Source organism: Penicillium griseofulvum (assembly GCF_001561935.1).
Source record: "Penicillium griseofulvum strain PG3 chromosome Unknown contig_80, whole genome shotgun sequence".
Classification (NCBI taxonomy): Eukaryota; Fungi; Ascomycota; class Eurotiomycetes; order Eurotiales; family Aspergillaceae; genus Penicillium; species Penicillium griseofulvum.
The window spans coordinates 1,155,637-1,180,571 of NW_024467471.1; the positions used below are offsets into that span (position 1 = coordinate 1,155,637).

At 49.8% G+C, this 24,935-nt stretch overlaps 8 protein-coding genes across 8 annotated transcripts; 6 read left to right on the top strand and 2 right to left on the bottom strand.

The window, feature by feature from the left end:
- Positions 1–1,768: 1,768 nt before the first annotated feature.
- Positions 1,769–3,432, bottom strand: PGRI_014560 (putative MFS transporter; the record flags this gene model as incomplete). The annotated part of the gene is made up of 3 exons (XM_040789169.1): positions 1,769–1,922; positions 1,974–2,338; positions 2,389–3,432. The coding sequence occupies 3 exons, from the start codon at positions 3,430–3,432 to the stop codon at positions 1,769–1,771; spliced, it is 1,563 nt and encodes a 520-aa protein (XP_040646122.1).
- A 1,042-nt stretch (positions 3,433–4,474) lies between these two features.
- PGRI_014570 (serine/threonine-protein kinase) lies at positions 4,475–5,919 on the bottom strand (the record flags this gene model as incomplete). Its single annotated transcript, XM_040789170.1, has 2 exons — positions 4,475–5,639; positions 5,702–5,919. The coding sequence occupies 2 exons, from the start codon at positions 5,917–5,919 to the stop codon at positions 4,475–4,477; spliced, it is 1,383 nt and encodes a 460-aa protein (XP_040646123.1).
- A 1,147-nt stretch (positions 5,920–7,066) lies between these two features.
- Positions 7,067–8,191, top strand: PGRI_014580 (uncharacterized protein; the record flags this gene model as incomplete). The annotated part of the gene is made up of 1 exon (XM_040789171.1): positions 7,067–8,191. The coding sequence occupies one exon, from the start codon at positions 7,067–7,069 to the stop codon at positions 8,189–8,191; it is 1,125 nt and encodes a 374-aa protein (XP_040646124.1).
- Positions 8,192–8,650: 459 nt separating this feature from the next.
- PGRI_014590 (uncharacterized protein) lies at positions 8,651–9,553 on the top strand (the record flags this gene model as incomplete). Its single annotated transcript, XM_040789172.1, has 1 exon — positions 8,651–9,553. The coding sequence occupies one exon, from the start codon at positions 8,651–8,653 to the stop codon at positions 9,551–9,553; it is 903 nt and encodes a 300-aa protein (XP_040646125.1).
- Positions 9,554–10,355: 802 nt separating this feature from the next.
- On the top strand, positions 10,356–12,836 carry pmt4 (dolichyl-phosphate-mannose-protein mannosyltransferase; the record flags this gene model as incomplete). Its single annotated transcript, XM_040789173.1, has 3 exons — positions 10,356–10,586; positions 10,665–12,306; positions 12,376–12,836. The coding sequence occupies 3 exons, from the start codon at positions 10,356–10,358 to the stop codon at positions 12,834–12,836; spliced, it is 2,334 nt and encodes a 777-aa protein (XP_040646126.1).
- Positions 12,837–14,188: 1,352 nt separating this feature from the next.
- Positions 14,189–17,086, top strand: PGRI_014610 (uncharacterized protein; the record flags this gene model as incomplete). The annotated part of the gene is made up of 1 exon (XM_040789174.1): positions 14,189–17,086. One exon carries the CDS (start codon positions 14,189–14,191, stop codon positions 17,084–17,086), a length of 2,898 nt encoding a protein of 965 aa, XP_040646127.1.
- Positions 17,087–19,022: 1,936 nt separating this feature from the next.
- Positions 19,023–19,760, top strand: PGRI_014620 (DNA-directed RNA polymerase II core subunit RPB11; the record flags this gene model as incomplete). The annotated part of the gene is made up of 4 exons (XM_040789175.1): positions 19,023–19,147; positions 19,280–19,338; positions 19,395–19,504; positions 19,563–19,760. 4 exons carry the CDS (start codon positions 19,023–19,025, stop codon positions 19,758–19,760), a joined length of 492 nt encoding a protein of 163 aa, XP_040646128.1.
- A 463-nt stretch (positions 19,761–20,223) lies between these two features.
- On the top strand, positions 20,224–24,786 carry pan1 (actin cytoskeleton-regulatory complex protein PAN1; the record flags this gene model as incomplete). Its single annotated transcript, XM_040789176.1, has 4 exons — positions 20,224–20,821; positions 20,890–22,999; positions 23,051–23,566; positions 23,625–24,786. The coding sequence occupies 4 exons, from the start codon at positions 20,224–20,226 to the stop codon at positions 24,784–24,786; spliced, it is 4,386 nt and encodes a 1,461-aa protein (XP_040646129.1).
- Between the last annotated feature and the right edge of the window lie 149 nt (positions 24,787–24,935).

The window sequence follows — 24,935 nt, forward strand, 5'->3', positions numbered from 1 at the left end:
ATTGCCACTCCAAGGGCTTGTGTCTTTTCCAATGATTGTCGGATGTAATTTTCTTTTGCGGGCCGACCTTCCCCGTCTACCTTTTTCCCTGCGAGGTCGCCCCCATCTTGCTTGCCATATACCCCTTTCCCTTCGATCGCAAAATCTGTGCATGTGTATGTATCTCATCGCCATTACAATGGAAAAACGTCATTATGTTCCTGGATCTCTTTTCATGAACAACTACAATCACGAATTGTACCATAGATATGACAACTATGCATAATGAGAACCTTGGAACCTACCTAGAAAACGTTCAATACACGGAAACGCGGAACAGACCTCGTGCGAGACCCAACCTTATCAGACGCCACCTTACGCACGTGGGATATGTTGCTTCCAAGGATCCATTGTCTCCTCAATCGTGTCGAACAGCTCTTAATAGACAGCCAAATCTGCAAACCAGATCCATATTGGCCCTATTGTATCTAAATTTTGTTACGGAGCCAGTGCATGGGGATACAGGGATTTATTTTTATCCCCCGAGAATCAAGTTGAAGGAGGTCAACTAGTTAACAATGCTTTATTAGATATTGTATTTCTAATTCGAAAGTCTCCGAAATGTAAGTCCTCGAGTCTAGAACCCAAAACGAAGGAAAATCCGGGGAAGCCAAGCAATCAACCAGATGCAGACTGTTTCCTACATTAGAAGAGGAAATTGAAGTTCCAGTACCCAAATGTAGGAATACTATTGCCGTAATAGAAGGAATGAGCGACAGAGCCAGTTCGACAAGAATCCGCATAGCTTTCAAAAATCCCTTTGAAGCAGGGGAAACTTGGAATGGCTCTTATTCCCAATGCATTCATCCAGTCAACGCTTATGAAATTCTTTCCCCATTCAATATCCTCTCTGGTATATTAATCCTTGATATGCCTATTCCAGCTGTGTGGAAATTGCATGCACCTCTAGCACAGAGACTCGCCGTGGTGGGTGTTTTCCTGTTGGGTGGATTGTAAGTTATTCAAAATATGTCATGATCCGTACTAATGGAAGCATTTAGTAGAAATGTAGCCAGAATCTTGAAAATGGCGGTATATTCAATCTCTAAATCAGATTTCGCCATGGATGACCCAACGTGTAAGAACCAATCCCTGAATTGTATTGAAATCAGGACTGATTTATATCAAACCAGGGTTCGTAACCAAATTTGGTATCCTACTGATCGTTGAAGGCGGGTTGATCATTATCGCCGCTTGCATTATCAGCATTTGGCCGCTTTTCACTAAAGTCATCCCCCGGTGTTTTCACTCAAGATTCTCTCGGTACAAGCCTCACAGAGATCAACACCATGGCTGGTATTTGAGGAAATCACCACAAAAGGTGGAAGCCAGGAATGTATTGCTCGTTCTGGACCGGTCCATTGAGTAGCTCGCCGTCCCTACCTACCTTCCTCCTTGGCGGATTTGGAGGATCAGAGATGGTCTATCCTTGTGGGCGAGGAGGTCGGTAACACTCATCAAAGTGTTGCAGCAAATCATATATAAGCCACTCTATATCTATCAATATGTAATAAATGAGCTAAAGATAGAATGCGATATCAATTAGTTGTTGGATGAAAGTGACGCTAAAAACCCCAAAAATTGTAACTTGGCTTGTCGTGAACCATGTATCTACATATCACAACACTGAAGGCTATGAAAGAGGTATGTGTATGGAATGAATATAAGCTGATGAGTTTTCGTATTTGAATTTCGTCAATAGGTGTATCTGAAGCCAGACTTTTGGATTTTATTCGTTAGCAAGATTATATCCATTTGACCGAGCATTGGTAAAAGTACTCACCACACCCTCAAGAACTTTTGATCCCCGTCCTTGCTGCCGATTGGCAATGTAAAAGTAAACTGTGAATGCACCCACGATTGCAATGAGAAGAATATGGGAACTAGAAATGGGGTCAGCCAGCAGCCCAAGGTTCAATAAATCTTACACCTACCCAATTGACACCCAAACTGCGGTAAGATATTGCGGCGCTTCTTGCTGGCGGACAATATAGCTTCCTGCCACACCTCCAAGTCCGTTACATGCAGTGACCGCCGCCGCAGTGACCACTCGTTTCCACTGGCCCACGACATTGTTGGCCTGGAAAGCATTGAGGGCAGCCCAATTAGAGATATAAGCGCCGGTTGCCAAAAAGGTACCGATATATCGTACTGTCACGAGGTTGGATGCGGGAAGACCGAACATCAGGAACCCAGCTATGAGGACAAGGGCATTAAAGACGATCAGTGGCCCACGAACGCGGTAGAAATCTCCAATGAGTGATGTGAGAATAACCGGTATCACAGCATAATAGTAGGGCTAGCGAAATAGTGAGAAAATGCGGCATTTTATACTCTGAATCAACTTACCGGTGTAGAAAGCAGAATGGATTTATTTGAGCTGAATCCCATACCCGATTGCAAAATGATGGGTAAGAAGTACGACAAGGCAGTCGAGATGAGATTGAGCAAGAAAAACATAACGGCAAAGCCGTAGATCTTCAGATCCTTGAAGTTAGCAAGAAGCGTTCCCCAGGAAAATGGTTCCGGGATAACATCAGCTCGATCATCCTGGATTCGGCGCGTTGCGATACGTGCTTCCTGGTCCGACAGAAACCAAAAGCTGCGTTGGGAGTTCTCGGGGAAGTCGACCATCCACCAGTAGGTAACGAAACCCAGAACGCAAGTAATGAGACCCTGGACGATGTACATCCAGCGCCAGCCCGCTAACCCGGCCACGCCATTCAAATGATTGAGACCGAAATTGACGATATTGCCAGTCGCCAGAATGACAACTTCCCCAGACTGCAGGAATGCAAATCGGAGCTGTTGCTCTCGTCGCGGGTACCAGGCGCTAACCAAGTAGGTCAGACCAGGGTAAATACCAGACATGGAAATACCGAGCAGCACACGGAGGACGATCATCTGCTGCCAGTTACGAACGAACGCAGTGCATAGTGTCAACAGGCCAAACGTAAAGGTGATTGTCGAGAACCATATGCGTGGACCGATGATGCGAACTGCCACAGTGCACGGCAGCTGGAAGACCACACTGGCAATTGTGAAAATAAAGATAGAGACTGAGTACCGGTTCCCCTGGTTCAAGTTAAGATCATCGAGCATAGTCGTCACCGAGGCCGAGGATAAAATGCCCGAGTCTAGTAAATTGAGACTGCATAAAAGCCCACCGATGCTACAGAGACGGAGGTCGACTTTCCATCGTACCCGCTTCTCTAGAGCGGCCCACTCATCCCCGCGCTGCGAAATGAGATCGCTTCGACCATCTTCAAGAGGAGCCTGATCGGACGCACTATCCGGCTGTACATCGGTAGTTTCCGGCTTTGGCTCCTGGGTAAGCGGTTCTTGGGCGGGTGTCAAAGTGAGCGAGAACTGGCCCTTCTCTGGGTCGCTCATTTGAACTAATTGTCTGAACAATCAGACCGATTCCCAATTTATATAGATGTGTAACGAGTTGTGGGGATGCAATGTTTCGTTTGTTTTTCCCCAGGATAAGAATGTGATAGAAGCCGGCCGAGTAGTGCGCGTCTTAGCGTGCATGTGGCTCGGATTATCAATCCTGACAATTCTGACAATTCAGAAACATTTTTTTGGAGTTTATAGAGCTAAGACAAGCTAAGTCTACGGTCAATTGTCAATTTCCCTCGACGCGCGAAGAGATATCTGACCGCGCACATTCCAAATTCGCATTTTTTTGCCCCGCGAGATAACGAGACCACCCCTCTCCCAAATATATCACGGACACTATATGAATAGGGCCTTAACTCATTATTGAAAATTCCATTTTACACTTCAAGAGATTTCAATCCATTTCTGGCTAAATCATTTTCTTGTCACTCTTGGACGCCTCAGTTGCAGCAGAGGATTACCCAATGAAGAAAATACCCGACATAGCCAATTCCACAATTCAAGGCCTAGAACCTTTGGACCAAACCCATCTTGATCAACATTTCGAGGGCCCGAATTGGAGGGGCCCGAGACCACCAGTCACAACCCAGAAGCCACGAGAGATCACGTAAAGAGATAGAGGGTTAAAGAAACGTATCTATAGAGATATAGCTGAATAAGAAGGACGTCTCAAAGCTTGGGGGTTGGACTGGAATAGGCTAGAGGCTATAGAGAAGGGAGTTTGATATTGACCGAGATAGTTCGTGTTGAAGAAACCAGGGCAAGATAATATTGTGCGCCATATGGAATTAATTCCGCTTCTAATCATTACCTTGCTTATAAGATACAAGGTACGGAGTAGTGCTTGGCACAATATTAGTGGATACAAACATCAGTCAGCAAGATGGTCATCATTATCCTACAATTACTATGTTTCATACGGTATGTTTGTTTGTGTGATTCATTACGCTGTCCTCTCGTCGAAACGACATGCAGCCTACTTAGATATCTTCCTCATAGCCACGCAGGATACTAGACTATAGATACCTTACTACTTAGATGGGTCGTCCTCAACGTCAATCTCGCAAAACCATGGATCTGATAAGATTTTCGTAGGCGAAGGTCTCTTCCCGGGGTCATATTGCAAAATCCATCGAATAAGCGCTTTCACTTTGTTAGCTTCCTCCTCATCGAGATCCGGGCCTGCCCGGTCGAAGCACTCTTCCATGGACGTCTGCTCCACTATAAGCGGTTCCTCCCCGGGAGCGACTCCTCCAAGCTGAGAATTAAAGAGCTTCCTCTCGGGCGTGAAGTAGAGCGACGAGGTTGTCCAATGCCTGAATAACTCGTCGGGGAGGGCACCGAGCTGGGCAGTGAGGGAGAGAAGATGATCGTCATCTTCCATCTCGGAACATGGTACACAGAAGAGTGGCTGTCCGGTAATTAGCTCAAAAATAAGGCAACCGAAGCTCCAGATATCAACGGTATTGTTGACAGCTCCGGTAAGAATCAACTCGGGAGCTCGAAGACCGAGTGGAGTAACGGGCTTTGTTGGTGGGTCGGTAAAGAAATAAGCTGTCCAGGGAATTGAGGTGTGAGTATTAATATTCGTCAAGAAAAAGGAATAGAGGGACTGACCACCGCCCATATCGGATAATTTGACCTTAAACCCTTCGGCGTAGCAAGTAAAGTGCACCAGTGGCTGCGCAACGCAAAGATATTGAGGCGCCCATTTATCTTGTTTACCATCTAGCCTCTGTACCGGAGGCGAGATCGACCGGGATTGCACATCTTCCTCTTGTAGGAGCAATTCCTCAGGGGTGGAGTCGACATCGATAAGAGGAAAGAGTATGTTTCCCGGCTGGAAGTCTCCATGGGCAATACCATTTTCATATAGAAATGCAAGAGCCTGTAAGGATTGCTTAAGGATACTCTTTGCCATCTGAAGCGGATAGCGAATCTTCATTCCTCGCCTACGAGGTTTAAACTGCGGCAGCTCCTCGACCATCGTATTAACACTCGGGCCCATAGGCTCAAGTACTAGGCACTTGTGGAGGCCATTGGGTCCGCGGTGTTCGAAGTCGTCTAGTAATCGCGTGATATATCGGGACCCTTCTTCTAGTGCGTATTCGATGATATGGCGTAATATTCGTAGCTCAGTTGTTGATTCCGAGATTTCCGACACAAGTATCTTTAGGGCGACATATCGACTGTTACTAAACGAAATGAGTAACGATGATATATAGCGTCGGTAGTAGAATGCGAAAGATGGACTTACTTTAGGTCATGGGCGAGCCAAACCGTTGAGTAGGAGCCCTCGCCAAGCTTCCGGATGACCTTGTACTGGTGGTTTAAGACGTCGCCGAGAACGACTGGATGATAACCACCTGGCCGATAATCCTCCACCCACTCACAAGGTAATGTAATGGTTTTGAATCTCTGTTCGTCATCTATTAAGGCCCTTGATGGCGGAGTGGGAGGAGACGAAGTGCTCATAACCGCGATGGAGATGCGTCGTTCAAAAGTAGCCAAGGGGAATGTTTTGAAAGGGATTAAGGATTGTGATACGGAAGTCCAAAGCTTGGGGAGAAACTGGAATAGAAGATCGGAATTATCTCCGTTATCTCCGTATTGATGTCGATCAGGTGGATCTCGGCTTCTAGTTTCTCCATCCAATCTCCATTCTCACATTCCAGCTAAATAATCTGTCTGTCTAATCCTTGCTCTTCTCGGATTTTCACAGGTAAGGAAAAGTCGTTTTCACAAATTAAGCCTTTTCCCGCCATTTCTGCCGTCTGCCTATACAACTAACAAGATATCTTAATGGAAAATCTAACATCACAAGGCCATATAAGCGGCCGACTATTCTTGCCACAGGTTATACATGACTAAGTCGCTTGCACAATTTACTTTTGCCATACTCTTATCTCAACTACTCATAAAAAGAGAAGGGGGAGAAAATACCTACAAAAAGACACCTAAAAGTATATCTGAGAAGGCTACCACATGACCAAACAGAAATCACGAGACCATACTCCGTATAGGGAGACCTTTATAGCTCTATTTACTATCTTTTTCCGCTCCCCCTTTTCTATCGAGTATGTTATAATGAGATGATGTACGCCAAGTTCGCTAACGTGGCCATTACTGTCTCTCCTTTTCGCCGACGTCGGTTCGGCGACTTAGTTGATGTATTGCAGTATCCCGTATTTCTGTACCGAATTCTAAATTGGCCGGCTGATTCTACTCCGATCGGGTTGACAGCTTAAAAGAATGTGGAACCTTGGAATGTGGGACAAGGAAATCTTTGAAAGTCGGCGAGTTTATTTTAGATGCTCAGTCCAGGTTAGAATTAAATTAGTGAAGGATCTGAAACATGGAAAACAGAGAACCGATAGACATATGTAAATGTGAGACTGTAAGGATATAGAAAAATACAATCGAAGAAATGTAGACTTCCACGTGCAAAGGTGCAGATATAAAAGGCCGATAGAACGCGGTAAGCTTTACGGCCCGGTGATTGCTCTGTTTGTTGCCCCACGTTCGGTCGAATGGAGAGCTTGCAAAACACTCTTTGGACTTCCCTTCTCCTCTTCCTCTCTCTCTTCCTCTCTCTCTATTCAATTCTAAGCCTATAGCAATTATGGTCGAACTTATCAACCCACCGGAAACTCGGGAACTACTTCCTCCCCTCCTCGCATGCCTCCCACTAGCCTTTGTCTCGCCCCGCGCACCACCAGCTCTGTTGCCACTTCTCTCCCCTATTCTGCGCCAAAGAGTCGGAGTTCTCAGCTCGTTATCCACATCTTCTACTGAGTCATGGCTACAATTATTGTGCTGGGATGCTGCCAAGGCAGAACGTCTGCAGAGATTAATTGACGGTGCCACTTTTGAACCACACCCTGTATCGGGCGAAATTGAGCTTCCGGATGAACTTCCTGTGACATACAAACGGGTCGACGATGAGACTCTCAAAGCACAGGTTCCACTCACCGAATTCAGCTTGACAGTGGTCTATTTGTGGTGCCCGACAGACGAGGAGGGAGGTGGTCGTGGCTGGCGAGTCGCAGAGCTTTTGCCGCGGGAGGGAGCTGCTGAGGATGACAATACCTGGGCTTCATCCATCGGAGAGGCAAATATTCAAGCGAAGGACCAGCTGCTGGCTGATACATTAAAGGCCGCCGAAGAAGAGAAAGCCCAGGAGAACATCGCGGAGAACGACGAGGACGATGACTACTGGGCTCAGTACGACTCCACACCCGGAGCCAAGACGCCCGCACCTCGTGCCGGTTCATCACAGCCAGGTCCATCTGGCTTATCTGAGCAGTCATATTTCTCACAGTACGGTGACGTGCAGCCGGCCATGGACAATCATGATCCCACGGAGGAGCAACCGGAGGTTGGTCCGTCATCGCTCAACGGAGATATGCTGGCCAGTCTCTTGCGGCGACAGGTGAACGGAGTCAACCCAGAGGATGAACCTCGCACCAACGGATATTCTCCAAACCATATACCCAATGATAAGGCTGCACAAGACTTGAACCACCCACGGCCGGACTCTGCATCTTCTGGTAGCACTCAGGCTATTGCCAAACTAGAACATGAGGCAGAGAGCCAGTCCACATACGAAGTGGGAGTGAAACAGCATATTGGTACGAGTATCAAGAGTTTGTTCCGATTGGCAAAAGCTACTGGAATGCCACGGGCAGAATTCCAGGCATTGGTGTCGATGGAATTGGAACTTTTGAATATTTCGGATGATGATTAAGGCCAGATGCTTAAGTGATACCCATGAACCATAAGATTTGCATGACATTTGGGGTTCATATTTTTCGTGGCCAATCCGTTTTGCATATGTTGACAGCATTATTGGGAGTGAATTTTGGGCATTTCGTCGAACATATAGCCAATGAAACCATACATTACTTAAGTGAGTTGAGGTGAGATATTACGCTATCTCGCACAGGATTCCCGATAAGGCGTAGCGCAGCCCCCAAAACCCATAGGAAGATCTGCCCAGATGTGGCTAAGTCAAGGCTTATTTTTATAAACATGGACGCCTACATTCATGTACATAGGACTCCATATACACATACAATCTACTCTAACCAATCCAAGCAACCCCTAGAATCCAAGGCTGAGCTCACTCCACCCCACTTTCAGACTTAAAAGGATGTCGGCCCCCCGGCATGAGAACATTTGAAGAACCAGCTTATTTTCTCCCACAATGAATGAAACAAAACAAAAACCCTTCGAGGACATGGGACGCTCTTATGTGGAAGAGGCAGCAGATCATCCTCCAGCATACACAGCTCCAGGACCCTCGATACAATCAAACCAATCACCACCAGTACAAGAAACCCCTTCTCAAACAAACCACAAACCAATCGCAATTCCAGCCATCGCCTCCCCCTCTGATTCTCCTTTCATCCGCGCATATCCACCAATTTTGAGAAACCACCAACTCCCCAAGGAATCCTTCCTCGCGTTCCTCGACCAACTGAACAAGGACATAGCCGCCAGTCCGCCCCTCCAAGTCCTAGATGCAACAGGCGGGATCTTGAACTCCGTCCCGATCCTATTCCCGCTGCACTGGATTGGATCCGCTGTCAGCGGGCTCGCAAATCTGAGCAGCCAAGGCATGGCCAAAAGCCGGACGGACTCGTCTATCAAAAGAGCTAATAAGGACATATTCGGTCCACGCGGCTTGAGAGTTGAAATTGCAAAGCTGGATGCGTTGGCACATGTCGCAAAAATACCTATATTGGATTCTCAGGGCAAAATCAATCGGCAATCGCCTCTGTTTCTACAACTTCAGAACGAGGTGTCCATGGCCAACGCTGGGACAGATGAAAGGCAGCAGCAGGAGCTTAGTTTGCAGCAGAGGATTGGCACTTTGCAGCCCTGGATTGCTGAGCTTGAATTTGAGATATTGCCTTGGTCTTCTAAGTCTAAGTTGACGCGGTTCAACGCCTCGTTGAAGAAGTATAATGAGTCGGGTGATCAGGAGAGGAGAGGTATGGGTAGGCGAGGCGAGGGCTATACTCAAGAGACCAAACAGGAAGAAGCTTCTTTTAAAAAGGCTTTGTGGCTTGTCATTCGAGAGGTTGAGACAGATGAAAGGCGTTAATCTGTTTATCTATATATTTATAAGAATAGCTAGTCGCATTAGCAGCCCTGTAATATCTTTTTAGTGGTCTTCTCTCGTCTTATTCTATCTAATAACGTATCAGTTTTGTAGATTATGGCAAAAAGGCGGAAATACGCTTTGTGAAATGGTGTTTTCCAAGTATAACTTTGGATATATATTTGCATTCGGCACTGTCTAGACCAGATTTGGTGGACCTTGACAGGGGTCAAGGGAGACTCTTTGTCCACTGCGGAGTAGCAAGACTCTAGTCGAGTCATTTAAACGAGAATATACAAGAGCTTTATGTGGAAACATTTGTCCAATAAGAATATTCGAAAACCAATAAAATGTGGTCAAAGAGAGATGATATCGGTGTTCTAAAGCCCTTTACATGAAATAGTCCGCATGAAAATAATGGTATAGGACACTGTATGGGAAAATCAATAAGAAAATATAACTCTAATTCCTTTGAATACTCGATACTGGACTCGACAGTCCAATATCAAACAAGGAGTTGGAGTGGATTTGTATACGCTGAGGCGCCCCGGGGCCACCGCCCTGCCGGAAAGAAGACACGCAACGCTCTACTAAACACACCATCCCCTCCACATCTCCTTTCCTTTCTCATATTTTTCTTGGCCTCAATTGTTGGGTGCCATGCTTATTTGGTGATTCTGGTAAGCTTCATATCCCTCTTTATTGCGGTATTTTTCTGCTTTGTTGATCCTTTATTGACATCCCTCGGCAGTCTATTTGGCTATAGGTAGTTTCTCGGTCGCTCTCTACATTTCATATTTTCAACATGTCGTCCCCTTCGCCCTCTCTGCGGAAGAGAGGCGGAAAGAAGGATGTCCAAACCGCATTGCCCTCTGATAGTGGCGCGACGACTCCCGTGTCGGTGCCGGTCAAACAGAAGTCGGAATGGGACTATTGGCTGGCCATAGTGATTCTCACCCTCCTGGCTTTTGCGACACGGTTCTACCGCATCGATTACCCTAACGAGGTCGTATTCGACGAGGTCCATTTCGGCAAGGTATCAGGTCCAATGCCTCTTGTGGCAACACAATCTACGAAAAGGGGCCCTTGACTAACACTGATATTACTTGGCTAGTTCGCTTCTTACTACCTTCAACGTACCTATTTCTTCGATGTGCACCCTCCTTTTGGAAAGCTATTGTTTGCCCTCGTGGGTTGGCTTGTGGGCTTCGATGGAAGCTTCCTGTTCGAGAACATCGGCGACTCTTACATCGACAACAATGTGCCCTACCTCTCCCTCCGTGCCCTGCCGGCTACTCTCGGTGCCTTGACAATCCCCGTGGTGTTCCTCATCATGTGGGAATCTGGCTACTCTCTGCCAGCTTGTGTGTTGGCTGCCGGTCTGATGGTCTTTGACAATGCCCACGTGGGTGAGGACCGTCTGATCCTTTTGGACGCGACCCTCGTGATTTCAATGGCACTCAGCATTTTGTGCTATGTCCGCTTCTACAAGTTGCGCCATCAACCGTTTGGCCGGAAGTGGTGGAAATGGCTTCTACTGACCGGCTTCTGTATGAGCTGTGTCATCTCCACCAAATACGTCGGTTTCTTCACTTTCGTGACCATCGGCGCGGCAGTGCTCATTGACTTGTGGAACCTCTTGGATATCAACCGCGACCAAGGAGCGCTGAGCATGGTCGACTGGTGCAAGCACTTTATGGCTCGCGCTGTTGGATTGGTCGTTATCCCCTTCATGTTCTACCTGTTCTGGTTCCAGGTCCACTTCGCTATTCTCAATCGGTCTGGCCCCGGCGACGACTTCATGACCCCCGAATTCCAGGAGACTCTTAGTGACAACCAGATGACCGCTCAGTCTGTTGGCATTCAATACTTCGACACCATTACCATGCGCCACAAGGACACCAAGGTCTTCCTCCACAGCCACTGGGATAAGTACCCCCTGCGTTATGACGATGGCCGTATTTCCAGCCAGGGCCAGCAGGTCACCGGTTATCCCCACAACGACACCAACAACCAGTGGCAGATCCTGCCGGCCGAGCCTCTGGTTGATCTATCTGAGCCCAAGAGCGTGCGTAACGGCGACATCATCCAGCTCCGTCACATTGGAACCGATAGTTATCTCCTGACCCATGATGTTGCGTCTCCCTTTTTCCCCACCAACCAGGAGTTCACTACGGTCTCTCAGGAACTGGCTGATGGCGAGCGCCACAACGACACCCTATTCGAGCTTAAGATCGAGTCTGGCAAGCCTGCCCAGGAGTTCCGTACTCTTGCCAGCCTGTTCAAGTTGGTTCACGTTCCCACTCGGGTCGCTTTGTGGACACACACAACCCCGCTGCCAGAGTGGGGTTACAAGCAGGCCGAAATCAATGGTAACAAGAATATCCTCCAGTCCAGCAACGCGTGGTACGTTGAGAACATCGAGAACCTGGAGGAGGATAGTCCTCGTCTTATCAAGGCGGAGCGTAAGGTCAAGACGCTGCCTTTCCTGCGCAAGTACTTCGAGCTGCAGGGTGCCATGTTCCACCACAACAACGCCCTGACTAGCAGTCACCCCTATGCTACCGAGCCCTTCCAGTGGCCGTTCCTGCTGCGCGGTGTGAGCTTCTGGACTAAGAATGATACTCGTGAGCAGATCTACTTCTTGGGTAACCCCATTGGATGGTGGATTGCCAGCAGTCTTCTGGCCGTATTTGCCGGAATTGTTGGTGCTGACCAGCTCTCGCTTCGCCGTGGCGTTGATGCATTGGAAGAAAGTAAGTCAGAAAAAACCAAACACCTCGCTCTTATCCGTTTTGTTCCGATAATTAACACACTTTCATCAGTTTGGGGCCCTGGTACGCGCTCGCGTCTGTACAACAGCACCGGCTTCCTGTTCCTGTGCTGGGCTGCGCACTACTTTCCCTTCTGGCTGATGGGTCGTCAGCGCTTCCTGCATCACTACCTGCCCTCGCATTTGGCTTCTACCATGGTGTGTGGTGCCCTGATTGAATTTATTTTCAACTTGCAGCCTCTTGACCCTCGCACTGCACTTCCCCATGTGGATGACCCTTCAGGCAAGTCCAAGGCGCGGTCGGTCAGCAGCCTGCGCCGATTCATCACGGCCAAGGAACGTATGGGCTGCAAGTCGCTCATCGCAGGCTGGATTGCCACCCTTATAATTCTGGCTGCCACCATCTGGGGCTTCATTTTCTATGCGCCCTTGACCTACGGTACCCCCGGTCTTGATGTGGCGGGCATCACTGCGCGCAAGTGGCTGAACTACGATCTGCACTTTGCCAAATAAGCTCCCGGTTGGCTTGATTCTAATCTGAGCGAGCTGACCCATTTGAGATGATGGGCCGAACTGAAATTGCAAAGTCGCCATTTTTGTAAGATAACTTATAATCCGTGATAAAAGGCGGGAGGGAGAAGGTGTTTGTGTGATTGGAAATATGGAGTATTGATATCAGCGCTTGATATCTCTTGACACCATGTATTTGCGGTTATTTTGAGTTCAATGTTCTCTCTCATCCCAATGTAGTACATCTTCCGAATTTCTCAGTCGAGTCCTGTGTGACTATTGGTTGTACAAGATAAATCAGCCGACTAAGGTAGTCTCCGATACATCCAAACCTGTTTGATTGTTTTGGAAATGTCAATGTATATACGGAGTATGTAGATTGCACAGATGTAGATATCTACATAGTACCTCGGGTATACAATGAAAAGTGTCAACTTTGGAATGTCGATCGGGATCGACTTCACGTGATTTCCGATCGGCGTGGGATTTTCATGTGTTGAACTGGCGAAGTATAGGAATACTATGTATAAAGTAATAGGAGTACCTTTATGTATCTGTTCTATTAATATTATATATTATAAGCAGATGTCTAGACCCAATATTCTCACATTCCACTTTGCCTTATGTTTATTTTTAGGAAGTCCACAAAGGAATTTTTCCACTTACTATGTATAGCAAACGGTTTCACATTGGAAGTCCTATGAGATCATGAAATTGTACCCAAGTGTTTATTATTTTTTTTTAGGTAGTAATAAGAGAAATAATAATTAATAATAGTATGATAGCAGACCATATTGGGACTCCGGACACCAAAGGGAACTAGACTCTCAGTAGCGTCTTCTCTTTTTTGCCTCTCTCTTTCTACACATTCTCTCTCTCGCTCTTTTCATTTTTTTCCATTCTTTACTCTCCTTAGTGGTTCATACGGTCCCTATCCACTCCCCGCGTCTCTAGTTTTCTATTGGGTGTTTTTATTTCCAAACTGAAACGAGACATAATTTGCTCCCGACACTTGGTGGGTTCAATCCTTTTCAAACAAAAAAAAAAAAAAACAAATCCCCCTGCAAGGAAAAAAATAATTATCTTTGTGAGATGCCATCAGATCGGACAACCCACTTCTGTGGATTCCTGCCCGGGCCTTTGATCGGCCGCTAAACACACCCGTGTTGCACTCCCTAGAAGCTTCTGACTAACTTCAAGTCTTTCTTAGCTTAACCCCCTAATTCTTTTGCTTTGTTTATTATATTTGGATCACTTGCGTTTGACACATCACAATTCGACACTAAAGCTTAATGAGATACCTCGCATAAAGACACACTGGCAGGTTATTCAAATACCATCTGTCAACCGCTTCCATGAAATTGCCGAAGAGCTTTACCAGGCGAAAATCGTCCGGCAACGTTCTAGAGGACGTGGAAACCCCTCAATCTTCCTTTCGAGTTTTCGAGCGCCCGGGCCCTCATCGATCTATGACGGATGGAGCGGTGCTAACAAAGCCGCTGAGTGAGGGAAATACGGGGCCATCGATGGAGGATTCTGATAATATCTTCGCCCAAAGGGAGCGACCCCTGGACAAGAGCCGGTATGATCGCCCTTCGACCATGGATTCTCTCAGGAGACGGCTGACTGGGAACCGTGATGGTAGCTACTACGAAAGTTCTACGTCAACCAGGCTAAGCTCGTCATCCACCCTCCCATCATCCACCGAGGTTCCGCACGACGACAACCTATCCCCGCATTCTAGGATCCATGATGTTCCAGCTCCACCACATCTATCCAGTGCGCTACGCGCCGCAGGACGGACTTTCTCGTTCGGGGGGCGATTCAGCAAGTCAGGGCCACAGGTACCTCGGCAACAAACACCCGATGCCGCAAAGAATCGTCCGGTGACGGGCAGCACCGACAGCACGGCCACTCCACCCAAGCTGCCAGATACGGACTTCGCCCTCGGCTCGCAGGACGATTTCAATTCGATGTTTGACAACCTGGGTACAAGAGAGGGTTCAGCAATGCGGGGGTCATCCCCTAAACCGGCCAAGGTAAGATCTGCACTCATTCATCCAGGCAAGAATGCAGTGCTGATAATATCGCAGTACTCCTCGTCTCCGCCGACGCATGTTCTACCTGAGTTCCAGACCAGCAGGGCTGCTGCGCCCCCCTCTATTAATACAGACCGATCGACAGCTGTCGAATCACCCCCTTACTCCTGGGATCGTCGCCCGTCAGAGGAGGGCTTGCTTCGTGGCCCGCAGTCTCCACCGCTGAACCAGAGCCAGTCTACTCTCGATCCAGTTGTTGGTTTCCGCAAGCCTTCGCCGTCTCCAAATGAATTTACCGCGGCCACCACGACACATCGCTCTTTGGAGCGCCCGAAGGGAACGGAGAGAGCAGGACTGCGGAGGAGTGGGGCATATTCACCCAAGGGGGAATCTGCACCCTTTGATGACGAAGATGCCAAACTGGTCCGAAAATCTGTCTTGTGGAGTAAAGACAGCACTTCGCCATGGGCTGAGGACAGCCCATCTTGGGGAACCCCGTTGATTGATAAGGGCAAAGCACCCAATTACTCTGGCCAAGTGAACCCAGAACATGATGATGTTTTCCAATATCGCAGTTCGCCCGGTCCGGCCGACAGATTGGACCCCACCATCGTGGATCACGCGCGGTTGGCTGTGCAGTACGCGGATAGTATCCCTAAATCGACTTCGCCAGGTAACAAGGTGATGACTCCATCTCAGTTCGAGCACTATCGCCAGCAACAAGAACTTCGACGTTCCAATAGCGATGCGACTAAGAGCGATCAAGACTCTGATCATGAGGAGTCTGAAGATGAACAGGATGAGTTGGAGAAGCAGCGTGAAACGGAACGCCAACGGCGAAAGCAGGAGGCTCATCTCTCTGTGTACCGTCAGCAGATGATGAAGATCACAGGTCAGCAAGCACCCGTTCAATCGCTACGACCGGTCATGAGCGGAGGTAGCAGCAGTACGCTCAATTTGCACCCAAGTCGCCTGTCTGCACTAGGCGAGAGGTCCACTAGTGGGAAGAGCAGCGAGGAGGAGGATGACGATGTACCACTCGGTATTCTGGCCGCGCACGGTTTCCCCAGCCAGAACCGCCCGCCAACCCGCCTGAATAATGTCAGCTCCAATCCCAACCTTCGTGCATCCATGCAACCGCCGTATATATCATCATCCAACTCTGTTTCGGGCGCCGATCCCAACGGCAGCCGGGTCAGTCTGCCACCTTTCGCAAGGAACTTGCCGCGAGACCCTTACTTCGGTGCAGGTCTAGTTAACAACCCCAACCGCGAATCGTTGGCATTCGGAGGTGGTTCGGTATATGGAGGATCTTCGTCCCCCGCACCTCCCCCTGGAGGTCTTGTTGGTGTTATAGCAAATGAGGAGCGGGCGCGGGCGATGCGCAGAGGAAGCCCCAACACACAAGCAATGCAGGAGAATGGCGGAGTCCCTCGACCATACTCGATGATGCCGCAACAAAACTATAACGCCGGGGAGCAAGCTTCTATCCAGCTGTCACAACAGATGACAAACATGATGCAGATGCAAATGCAATGGATGCAGCAAATGATGCAAATGCAAGGCGCGCAGGGCCAGCCTATGATGCAAGGCATGCCAATGCCTCCTATGATGATGCCCGGTGGAGGGATGCCCGTGCCATCCATGGGCCCTCCTTCTATAGCAGGACCCATGGGTGGAAACCCGAACTTGCGGCCGATGTCCATGCCTCTCAATGGGCCGCCCTCGATTCCACCCCAATTTGATCAGCGTACGATGAGCATGCTGGACCCCAACATCTCAACTCGTAGGACTGGCTCACCCATGCCGAATCTGTCCGGCACCCCATTCCGTCCCAACACTGGATACGCCCCTTCAATCGCTCCGTCGGAGCGCAGCACTGTGGGTATGGCACCCCGTTACCGTCCAGTATCAGTCATGCCCGAATCGAATTACGCAGTGGCGTCATCGAATAAGCCTTTCGGTGATGAAAACCACAACCCGTCCATGCCGATACCTCAGTCCCAGATTCCCAAATCCCATCTTGCCACTGTGACCGTCCGCCCCGTTTCACGGTCAGGTACCGGCCTTGGAGGTGGAAAGCCCGGTTCCGATGACGAAGACGACGAGGAGGCCTGGGCTGACATGGTGAAGAAACGCGAGAAGAAGAAGAGCAGCTGGAAGATGAAGCGAGGAACGTCCTCGTTCGGGGATCTGCTGAGCGCCGTGCACTAAATCCCTCGTTCTATCTCACTTTCTTTCCCTCCTCCTTTTCCACCTCGACTATGAAAGCGTGTTTGCATTGCACCTGAAAAGAAATCTGTCCCCGTTACACTGTATAGCTTGCCCCTTTCTTTGCATTTACATTTCCGCTTCCATTTCCTAATACCTCCCCTCTACGACATGACATATGACGCACATACCATCAACTCAGAGAAGGGCTTGCCGTGCCATTTGGATATGTCTCGACAATGCATCCCCGGCCCTCGTCTCACAACTTGTATGTCACCCCTCGTTCCCCCGTCCCGGGTTTCCTTGTATCATCACGCCATGGTCATTCCGGTCCGGGCAAAGGGATTCGGCATTTACAAGTATGAATACATATGCTTTCTTTGTGATTTTAGTCTGGTTTGACTTTTGAGTTCGATCCTCTCACTTTCTTTCCTTGATTTCTTACGATATCGGCGCTGGAAGAGACATGGCGTTTATTTATTTGATAGGTTTCTATCTATCTTTCATTTTTTATTGTTTCTTTGGCATTTGTCTACTCGCCAGAGCGCTCTGCGTCTACTCGACCCTCTTAATACATTTCGGGCCTTGTGGCCGTCATATCGGCTCTTTCCAGCTCTTTGTTTCTTTCCTTTGAGTGTTTTTGGCCGTGGGCATGTATATCTTACAATAGCGTAGATCTGCATTGAGATGGGCTTTCTCCATATACTACGGCTAATATATTTTTCATGTCATATCAAGATGACCGATTCTGTGTGTCCACTATAACTTTAGTTTGCTATCGTGGGCTGAGTATCTTAGCTTTCCTAGACATGGTGCAATCGAATAGATAAGAAATTGTGGAAATATTGCATGTCTTAGTAGCATGGTGGATTCCAGGAACTGAAACAATAGATAATGTCTCAGAAATTGAGTGATCACCATCTACATTCCGGTGACAAACGTAAGTGTTTGACGTACAATTGCGGACAGTATTTTAATTTACAAGCACCATGCTAATAGTTGTAAGTGAAATGAAGATCATTAATCTGCCATTGTGATCTAGCCATATAGTAAGTGCCCAGCATACGTGGATCAAGGACAGTCACGTGATAACATACATAAGGGCTGTCACATGATCGATATCAGATATCGATATCAAATGTATCACGATATCTTCATCACTCAACGTCAACGTCGAACAGGAGCGAAGTCAGGGCCGAAATAACCCTTTAAAGTATAATTCCTCATTGGGCTACTTTGTACGAAGTCATCCTTTGCCGATAAGGTCAATAAGGGCTCTCAAAAGCCTATTCTGAAGTTACCGCGCGTTTAATCATCGCTGCCTTCACAAGCCAAAAAGAACTGGTTAGCTATACATAGACCTTGAAACTACGTCCAGATTTTGACTCCTCCTCAGATTCTCTTTTCTACAACCTCTTTTCTACAACTTCTTGGATACATACATCATAGAAACAGACGATACAGATATACGTATCTTGCGATCTAACTTCAAAGCCTTTTACTGTTTTTAAAGCTTTTCTCGCAACTATGAACGCCCCAGATCGGTGAGTGCATTCCAGCGTTTTTGATTCTCTGAAATTTTGCCCATTTTGTGTTGCCCTGGTGGAGTTGGTTGTGCTTTGAATACTTGATGTTCAATTTGGATTCTGGATGCATCATGTGTACCGCAGATCAATTTACCCCAGATCCTGGGTAAATCGTGGCTTCCATTTTATTTCTCGTCAAAACGGGAAGGAGGCAAGGACACGGAGATCGATGGTTGCGCTTTCCTCGCGCCGTTGCTCCTTCCCAGGGAAAGAGCATTACGCCGGGTTTATGTCTCCCATCTGCTCCGCTGTCAACATCTTTTCCCTCCTCTTGTCTACCTGTGAATTACGATACTCGTGCACTGCTATCCTCTTGTCCTTTGCAAATTCCGTGAATCACCTGTTTTGCAATCATGCCTCAGGGTCCTGGCATTATCACGGCCACCGTGGCTATCGCCAAAGAGCGTGCTGGCCGTATCGGCCCTGGTCGCCATCCGCGCAACCCTCCCCCTAACCTCAGCGATGATGCCCCTGACGTGTTAGTTGAATCAACATATTGCAATTATCAGGCCTAAGGCCTTTGTTTGCTTTCCTTTTGTCCCTTCTCTGCATCTTCACGTTTTGTTTTTCATTTGTGGAAACCATCAGCTAATCAATGCTATGAATATAGTTACGAAGCGATCCTGCTTGCTCCTGGTGAAAGCAAGATTGACGTTGAGGTCGACACCCGTAAGTGATGTTGATCAATGTTGCGCGCGCCATCTCGCTGACCATATTCTCTTTAGGCCTCCCTTCTGCTGCTATCTTTACCTTCCGCAAGGAAGACCACACCCTCGGCAACATGCTGCGTCAGCGTCTTCTGAAGACTCCTCATGTGATCTTCGCGGCTTACCGCGTAAGAAACCTGCTTTATGATTTTTCTTTTTGAACATATACTAACAAAGACCTATTAGGTTCCTCACCCGCTGACTCCCGAGTTCCAGCTGCGTATCCAGACTGATGGCGATATAACTCCTCGTCAGGCTGTCGTCAACGCCTCCGAGGCTCTGATTAAGGACCTGGGTATCTTGTCTCGTGAATTCACCAAGGAGTACGAGCTCCGCAAGGCTGCCAACGCCGCCAACCAGCAACAGCAGAACATCGTTGAGTAATTGCCTATGGGTGATACCGAGTGACCATTCGTCTTCTTTTCTTAGGTCTGAAAATCTGGCGCATGGAGCAGTTATGGACTTTATGCCTTGCGTTTGTTTTCTTTTTCGTTTCGATCTGGGGATTCATGGGTGGCCCCTTTTTTTGCTGGCGCGTTTCTTTTTTGCCTTCTGCTTTTTCGGAGAGACTTGGCTAGATAATCAACTAGCTATTACCGACAAATTTACAAGCTTCAAGCTTTAAATCATCACTTACATCGATCAACCAAAGTATTCCAGTTGTAGATCCAAAAATAGCGGGTACATGACTAATCACTAGATGGGGTTAGCGTGGGTGCCTCCGCGTCTAGCAACGGCGTCATTCGCATCCTCCTGAGACTCAACCCGCTAAGTTGCATTCGTTCTTCTCGTCAATTTCTTGTTGGCTTTTTGCATCTCTTTTGCTCATGCGAGCGTGGCTTCTGTGATGTACTCCTCGTCGAATAATTTCCTCGGGGGTGGTGCCGGTGGCCGCCCCGGCCAGGCACCGTTCATGCAACAGCAGCAGCAACCCCCCTATTCACAATTCCCCCAGGGTCAACAGCCACCATCAATGCAACAACCTCAACCGACTGGGTTTGCCTCACAGCCCACTGGTCTTGCTCCACAGCCGACCGGATTCGCCGGCCAGCCCTCCCCGTTCGGTAACTCGCAGGTACAGCCTCAAGCCACCGGATTCCCCGCAGGACAGCTCCAGCCGCAATTCACTGGCTTCCCTGGCGCCGCGCCCCAGCAACCTCAGCAGCAGCAGGCGCAAAGCTTCCAACCACAATATACTGGATTCCCTCCGCAGAATCAGGCGCAGCAGCCGCCGCCAGTGCCGCAGATACCAACTCGATTCAAGACCTCCACCGATATCGCGAACTCCTTCCAAGGTGCTGCTGGCTCTGGGGCGCCTCCTCAGGTGCCCCCGAAGACAGGGTCGAAGATTCCAAGCATTCGGCTTTCTTTCATCACGGCGCAGGACCAGGCGAGGTTCGAGCAGCTTTTTAAGTCTGCTGTTGGCGATAGCAAGACAATGGAGGGTGGGTTTCCGTTCACCCGATGCGTTACATTTTATGGCTTGTATGGCAGTACTGACTGGTCGCAATAGGTGACAAAGCAAGAGATCTTTTGCTGCGCTCCAAATTAACAGGCGCTGATCTTTCTAAGATCTGGGTCTTGTCTGATACCACCAAGTCTGGACAGTTGTTCTTCCCCGAATTTGCATTGGCTATGTACCTCTGCAATATCCGTCTCACCGGTCGCGAGCTTCCTTCTTCCCTACCCGAGACAATCAAGAACGAGGTTTCCAGCATGGTTGATATCATCTCGTTCGATGTCCCCGAGGAGCCGGTCCAACAGCAGCGAACAAACGTGCCCAACTTCGATGCCCCTCTCATGGAGAACAAGTCGACGCCTCCAATTGTTCAACAGCCCGTCCCGCAGCAACCGAACAACGCACAGCTCCTGTCACAACTGACAGCACAGCCTACCGGGTTCTTCCCCCAGCAGACAGGTATCCAGCAGCCCAACCAAACTGGCTTCCCTGGCCAGAACCAACCTCAATTCCTTCAGTCTCAACAAACCGGTTTCATGAGCAACCCGCAGGCTACCGGATACACCGGCCCCCGGCCTCCAATGCCGCCTATGCCTACTGGTTACGGTTCGAACCTCAGCCCCGCCCAGACTGGTGGAATGCAAGGTCTGGGTGTGCAGCCTACAGGCCTGGTGGCTCAGCCCACGGGCATCCCAGGCCAATGGGGATTTATTAACACACCATCGCAGGGTTTGCCCAACATCGATGCCATGAAGCAGCAGCTCATGCCACAGCCTGGGCGTGAAGGTGGTTTCAGTGCTGTTGGTCTTTCAGGAAATGCTAAAGTTGCCTGGGCAATTACGAAGGAGGAGAAGAAGATTTACGATGATCTTTTCCGCGCATGGGACGGTTTCCGCAAGGGCTTCATTAGTGGAGAGACTGCCATCGAGATCATGGGCCAAAGTGGTTTGAATAGAAAAGACCTGGAACGCATCTGGACCCTGGCTGATCCTCATAACCGCGGTCGACTGAACATGGATGAGTTCGCCGTGGCTATGCACCTGATCTATCGCGCTCTTAACGGATACCCAGTTCCTAGCCGTCTACCACCCGAGCTTGTTCCTCCTTCTACGAGACACTTGAATGATTCTATCGGTACGGTGAAGTCTCTTCTATCTCAGGATGCTGAAACTCGCAAGGCTACGGGGGCGTTCCTGCAGCCACAGAAGACTGGTGTCAGCTACCTTAAGGATCACTCCTTCCGTGGTGGTGCGGGAGGCTCTGCTGGCGCCAGCCGCAAGGATGCAACAATGTTCAAGAACAATGACACCGCTGGTGGATACCGCTCTAGTGCACGCCGTCGCGTTGGTAACGAGGCTCGTACCCCGTCTCCAGCCGCGTCTGGCGCCTCAGACGAGGAGTACTCCGTGGAACAGCTGCAAAAGAAGATCCGCGAGACTAAAGTCATGATTGACGCTGCCGATTTCCAAGATGAGAACCGTGCCGAGGAGGATGATGATTTAGACCGCCAGGATCGCCGTGAGGCGGAGAGTCTCATGGAGCGCATCCGTCGTGTACAGGACGACCTCGATACCCACCCCAATGCCGCATTCCGTCAAGTGGACAATGGGGCGGAGCGCAGGGCTCTTCGCCGCCAACTGCAGTCTTTTGAAGATCAAGTTCCTCAGGTTGCATCTGACGTTCGTCGCCTTGAGCGTGAAATCGCGGACGCGAAGCTTGAGCTATTCCGACTTAGGGACGCCAAGGCACACCCCGGTGGTGCTTCTAACATCATTGGCACTGGCCCTGGCGGCACTGTTACCGAGGCAGATCGAATCAAGGCCCGTGCCCGTGCGCGTATGCAAGCCCGGGCTGCCGAGCTTTCTGGGCGCCCGGCGCCCGCGACAGAAGATGATGATGGCCAAGCGGCTCGTCGTCTGGAGGCTGAGAGCACTAACGTGAAAATGGAGCGGGAGCGCAACGACACTATGACTCGCGATGTTGAGGAAAGTGTCCGTGATTTCGCTCGCAGTTTGGAAGACAGTCTCCGGGTCGAAGGCCAAACTTCCACACGTGAGCATGAGAAGCGTCGTTGGGAAGATGCATTGGGAGTTGAGGATGTCATCCGCGACTTCATCTACGACCTGAGCCGTAATGCGCGAACTGCAAATATTCGCAAAGAAGAGTATGTTATTCTTGTCAATTAGGAGAAGTGTTTAATGCTGACAATTCACAGGCGCGAGAGACCTTCCCCGAGAGCATCTCCAGCTGTCGAATCTGCTGCGCGCCCTTCGATGCCTCAGTCCGTGGACTCCTCATCCTCTCTTCCTGGTAACACTCACGAAGATCGTGTGGCGGCTGCTCGGGAGCGTGCCCAGAAGCGCATTGCGGAGCGCATGGCTGCTGCTGGTTTGAAGCCAAATGATGCTACTGAGACCCTTGCGCAACGTCAGGAACGTGAGAAGAAGGAGCGCGAAGACCGTGTCAGACGCGCCGAGGAAGAAGATGCCAAGCGGGAACAGGAGAGACAGCGTCGTCTCGCCGAGGAACGGGGTGGTCCTAGTGAACCAGCTCCGAAGACTGCGGGCAAGAAGCCACCCCCGGCACCGCCCACCCGCAGAGCTCGGACGGATAGTGCCGGGCAAGCTGATGCCAAGAAGGCAGAGGATCCCGCCAAGGCGGACCAGGCTGCCCGTGAGCAAACCATCAAGGAAGAACAAGAGGTGCAGGAGGCGGAGACTAAGCGTCTGGAGTGAGTAACCAACGGCTGATAGAGACAAAACTAGTGTAGTTGACTAACACATTCACAGAAGCGAGGCAAGCCAACGCGAGCTGGAATTCCAACGTGAGAAGGATGCCCAGGCCGCTCGACTTCGTGCTCTTGAGGAACAGGTCCGCCAGGGCAAGATCAAGAAGCAGGAAGAGAAGCGTCGTCGGGAAGAGGCTAGCCGACAGGCCAAAGAACAGGAAGCTGGTCTCGCAGCCCAGCGCGCTGAACTGGAAGCTGCCAAGGAACGTGAGCGACAGCTGCAGCGTGAACTCGAGGGACTTGACGAGTCATCGTCTGATGACGAAGGCCCTGCCGATATTACGCCTCAGTACAGCACCCCAACGCAGAGCCAGACACTCCCTACCCCACCCCCAGTGCCTACGATAGCCCTTCCTGAACCCGCCGCCCCCGAAAGCGTGCCTAGCGAAGTGAGCTCCCCCGAGAGCAGCCGTGGTCTTCCTGCTACCACACCTGATGCTGAGTCCAAGAACCCATACTTCAAGAACATGGGTCAGCCATCTGAGCCTACCCATGCCACTTCGCCGCCTACAGCTCAGTCTACGAATCCCTTCCACCGCTTGACCCAGCAAGAACCCATCAAGCCCACCTTCACTGGTGCAGCCCCTCTGGAACGCAAGACTCGTGTCCGACCTGAGGAAGATGACGACTGGTCCGCTGCTGGCTCCGATTTCGATTCGTCTGACGATGAGGATGACCGTCCAACCGGTGGCAGCGCCAAACAACTTGCCAGCATCCTGTTTGGCACTATGGCGCCCCCGCGTCCTTTGAGTGCCATGGACGACGACAAGTCCCCCTCGAAGTCCGCCACCCCGGTACAAGAAAGCCCTGTTGCACCTCCTCCCCCACCCCCAGCAACTCTGCCTCCAGTTCCTGCTATTCCAGGCTCTGGCGATGCCGTCTCTCCACCAGCCGCACCATCTGGAGTACCTCCCCCTCCCCCCCCTCCCCCCCCTCCTGCTCCAGGAGCCGGTGCTCCTTCCATGCCCCCTCCCCCACCCCCTGGCGGAGCCCCATCTGCTCCCCCGCCACCCCCTCCAGCCGGCATCCCGCCTCCACCTGCTCCCCCAGCCGCTGGCGCCGGCCGAGGCGCCCTCCTCGCGTCTATCCAGCAAGGCAAGCCCCTGAGGAAGACTCAAGTGAATGACCGCAGCACAAGCTCGTCAGCTGGACGCGTGCTGTGAGGATTGAATTGGAGAGTCTTATTTTATTTTCTGTTTTAGGATCACATATTGTACAGAGAGACAAGGGGAATGACATGATCGTACCTACATTGGAGAACCAGGTGACGATGTCAATGGATAATGGGAGAGTGGTTAGCGAGTAGCTGTAT